General features: G+C 39.3%; 1 protein-coding gene across 1 annotated transcript; it reads left to right on the forward strand.

Annotated features, from left to right (window-relative positions):
• Positions 1-2: 2 nt before the first annotated feature.
• On the forward strand, positions 3-3,827 carry LOC136441169 (putative methyltransferase DDB_G0268948). Its single transcript, XM_066437295.1, has 6 exons — positions 3-308; positions 552-712; positions 1,103-1,313; positions 1,769-1,872; positions 2,309-2,446; positions 2,943-3,827. The coding sequence occupies exons 1-6, from the start codon at positions 93-95 to the stop codon at positions 3,052-3,054; spliced, it is 942 nt and encodes a 313-aa protein (XP_066293392.1). The 5' UTR covers positions 3-92; the 3' UTR covers positions 3,055-3,827.
• Positions 3,828-4,310: the final 483 nt, after the last annotated feature.

The following is a 4,310-nucleotide window of genomic DNA, read 5'->3' on the forward strand; positions in this document are numbered from 1 at the left end:
AGGCCTGCGGGGCATGCTGGGATAGCCACCTCAAGTTCACCTTTGACCTCCCATCAGTCTGGGATCTTGGCTGGACTGGAAGAATCTTGGCAATGGTTTTCTTCAAGTCTTTACTTACAACATCTTGTCACAAGCTGTTCTTAAGAGCCAATTCGTTGAAAGCCTCAGGGTGTGTTGAGAAGAACATTTGGCGCAAGATGTCAGTCCACCTGTTCAATGAAGCTGACCACGCCGAGCTGTATCAGAAGTTTCGCCCCACTTATGGTTCAGAGCTGGCAGAGAAAATAGTGACTTTTGTACAGGAAAAGGTGGTGTGGACTTATCGGAGTTGTTACCTGTAAAGTATAGTGTTGTTTGAACCGTGATATATTTCTGTCGAAAGTTAAATTTTTGTCGAAAGCACCATTTTTTGTTGTATCAGATTGTTTCCTACACAAGGAAGAAGGTTCAGTAAAATTTAGGGAGCACATTTCATTGTGTTATTCTTTTGCTCACACAGATTTAACATCAATTTATTATCAATAACATGATTTTAACGTCACACCTCCCAGAAAACTACACCGCTGGACCAAGCTGTGGACATCGGCTGTGGATCAGGCCAGAGCACGGTAATCCTGGCGCCACACTTCCAACAGGTCATCGGCATTGATGTCAGCGAGTCTCAGGTTGCCATGGCAACAGCGCAAAACAAACTCAGTAATGTTCAATACAGGTACATGTACCACGTTTACGTATGGAATATTTTGTAATAATTCTGTTTTTGTCATTGTCCTGTCCTAGTTTCATATCTTTTAAATTACAAAGCAAAAAGTGTACCATTGTACAATAGTTCTCTGGAGGAAATAACAGATGATGATACAGAGCAAAGAGATATGTAGATGGACTGAATGCGTAGAACTTCACTGACATCATCTAATGTAACTAATGTACATTTTGTACTTGGCAGGTCCACAGCATCAAACCCTGAATACATTTAATGTAGCAATTGATGTGCATACACAATGTAATGATTGATGTACAATGATGATGATGATGTACAGTTGTGAATGTGTGCTGTCTATTTGAGTATAGTAGCATCATGTCTTCTCCATTTGATTTCCAGAGTAGGAGGTGCGGAGCAGATTCCTCTTCCAGACTCCAGTGTAGATCTAATCACTTGTGGGACCTCAGCACATTGGTTCGACTTTCCCAAATTCCATAAAGAGGTTGACCGGGTTCTGAGACCGCTCGGCTGTCTGGCTATCTATAGCTATGGGATAAACTATCTCAGATACAAGGATACTACTGAAGAACTGAACAGAATTTTCAATGAGGTAAGCCATGTTCAGTCGCAAAAAAATTACTTCTTTCTTTAATTGTCCTGACGGATATACAAATGTAAAATTGCTCTGATGAGAAGCAGCCCACAGCCCAAATTTTACAGTAATTGGCCACCTTGGTTCCTTTGAATTTATGAATTTGATTCCATAACATATTTCTGGCCTTCACCTTGTCCTAGTCAGAACAGGTCACACACAGTGTACATTGTACATGTCTGTTTCTCATCAAATTACAGACCTGTAGGTATGTTGACTTGTCCTGAAGTGCCCCAATGGTTTGACTCCTAAAAGGTTTCTTGCAAACTGCATACTTAAGCCAGGTGTTGCCTCCCAGCTGTTTAAACATAAGTAGTGTATGGATCGTTTGTCATCTAGACAAACACATCTTTTTCCTATTAGGCAAACTTTACAGTTTTTCATCAAAAGAGTTTTCTGTCACTTTCCCATAGTTTTATACCCATGGTCCCCTTCGTGACTGCTGGCATGAGAAGAGGTGGCATGTTGACGACAATTATCGAAACATTCCAATGCCTTATAAGGACTATAATGTCAGGTAAGGTCATACAAGAGCAAGAGTTGGTATGATGTGATGCCATCTTCTTATTGTATTAAGACAATTGACATATGTTTTAATTACATCCTGTAAGCAGTGTGTGTGTGTGTGTGTGTGTGTGAGTGCGTGTGAGTGTGTGAGTGAGTGTACGTGTGTGTGTGTGTGTGTGTGTGTGTGTGTGTGTGTGTGTGTGTGTGTGTGTGTGTGTGTGTGTGTGTGTGTGTGTGTGTGTGTGTGTGTGTGTGTGTGTGTGTGTGTGTGTGTGTGTGTGTGTGTGTGTGTGTGTGTGTGTGTGTGTGTGTGTGTGTGTGTGTGTGTGTGTGTGTGTGTGTGTGTGTGTGTGTGTGTGTGTGTGTGTGTGTGTGTGTGTGAAACTATGATGACTCCCTCCTTGACATTTGCAAATGGAATACATGTATGTTCCCCTACCCTTCAGGGATGACTCCATGTCTATAGAGATGGACTACCCCTTGCCTGGGTATATCGGCTACCTGTCTACTTGGTCAGCGTACAGGGAGTACTGCAGACGCTACCCTGAGGACAAGGGTGCCCTGCTGCAGAACCTACAACAGAGGTACATGTACCCTGGTATACAAAATTGCTTCAGAAGAAAGTTGTGATGTAGTGTTCTCTGTGAAATGTATGATACCGTAAATGCATTTAGGTTTGCGGTGATTTGATTTTGTGGTAGAGAGAAAATGGATTGTTCTCGGTGGTTTTGAATTTGCAGTTTAAACAATGGGTAGGCAGGCAGAAGACAAAATGGTTTTAAGTTTGGGGTGAAGCGGGCCGCAAACATAAAACCACTGAAATATCACATGCATTTACAGTATAAGATGACAATATTGACAGTAGTGGACTGAATTCATCTGGATGACATTTAGATGCAAAGGAATTGATGAGGAAAAGGTTATTTATTTAGGGCAATAGATTTTACTTTGGTATAGACTCTTTCTTCCTTGGGTCTAAGGCTCTGGTGTCATGACTTACTCAATATGCCGGAAGAACTGGAAATATGAAAGACACACCTTGCCAATACCACACTATGTTCTTCTGTATTCCTTCTCCAGGTTATATGAAGCTATGAAGACCACTAAACCCCCAGAGGAAGTGACCCTACATGTATCTTATCCTGTCGTCTTACTCATGGCCAGGAAACCTCACGTGGAGCAAACAGCATGATTTTATTTATTTACTGGTTCAGCATGAACATGTTGTTACATGCCAGGGTTGCCCTACTACTAGTACTAGTGGATGGCATACATACATATTTCTTATGTACTTCCCTGTACTTTGCAGGGATGTGTGAATTGCTTTCTTCCCAGCGCACTGCCCCATTTACAATGTACTACAAATAATGGTAATTAATGGTAGAATGCTGTTACCAATTTTTAGAAACTATTGGAAATATCATATTCCACATCATGAATATTTCCAAAGTTTTACACAACCAGGGAAATATTGAGAAAGTTGAAATGACATTCAAAATATTTTGAAACATCAAAATTTACAAAGAGTTGAAAGTATTTGTTAAATGAAGACACTTTTGCAGTGACTTGGAATGGACTCTAGTACTGAAAGTGATATTTCCCTTCATAATCTTGTTATCTTTTTGATGAGACCAGCTTCATCTGACAGTGGTTGATCATACAAGTTGAGAAAAGCAATAAAGACATTAAATGATGAATGCAAAATTTCGATGTAGAATTTTCTACAAGAAATGGTGCATTGATACTTGACAGGGCAGCCTGACATATATGTCTTGATTTTTAGTGTTCTTCTATAATTTTATATCTTAATGTTTCCAATGTAACTATTTAAGTTAATGGCATTTAATTGCTCTCTTTTTTTAGGCTGTATACTTGCTATGATTGACCTGGCAGCCAGATGTATTTACATTTGTTTTTAATGTTTTTCTACATGTCTATATTCAAATACATGTATTATAAACATGACTATTTATGTTGATGGAATCCAATAGATCTTTTTTTTTTATGAAATGTATACTTTTTTAGGCTGTATATTTGCTGTGATTGACCTGGCAGTCTGACATATATATCTTAATTTTTAGTGATCTTCTATATATTAAAATGCTTTAAATGTTATAAATGTGACTATTTAAGTTGATGGAATTGGATTGATATTCACTCTTTTTACCAGTGATAATGTCGCTTTCTGTGTACTTCAATCGTATTACTTCATCTTTTAATGACCTCAAACATGTTGAGCTGCATTTCTGTGCCCTGCACGTCGTAACCAGCAGTACCTTGTTTAACAGATAGATGGCGTTGTTGACTAAATCTATTTCACTCGAAACTTTTGGGAGGGGAAAAACTTTTGAACTATCCTAAACATTCGCCTGATCAGCTGATCTGTCATCCACTGACGCCGGGTGATTTCATCATTTACCCCGGAAGTAAAACGTATCGTCTCCAACC

The sequence above is a fragment of the Branchiostoma lanceolatum genome, chromosome 9 (assembly GCF_035083965.1).
Source record: "Branchiostoma lanceolatum isolate klBraLanc5 chromosome 9, klBraLanc5.hap2, whole genome shotgun sequence".
Lineage (NCBI taxonomy): Eukaryota > Metazoa > Chordata > Leptocardii > Amphioxiformes > Branchiostomatidae > Branchiostoma > Branchiostoma lanceolatum.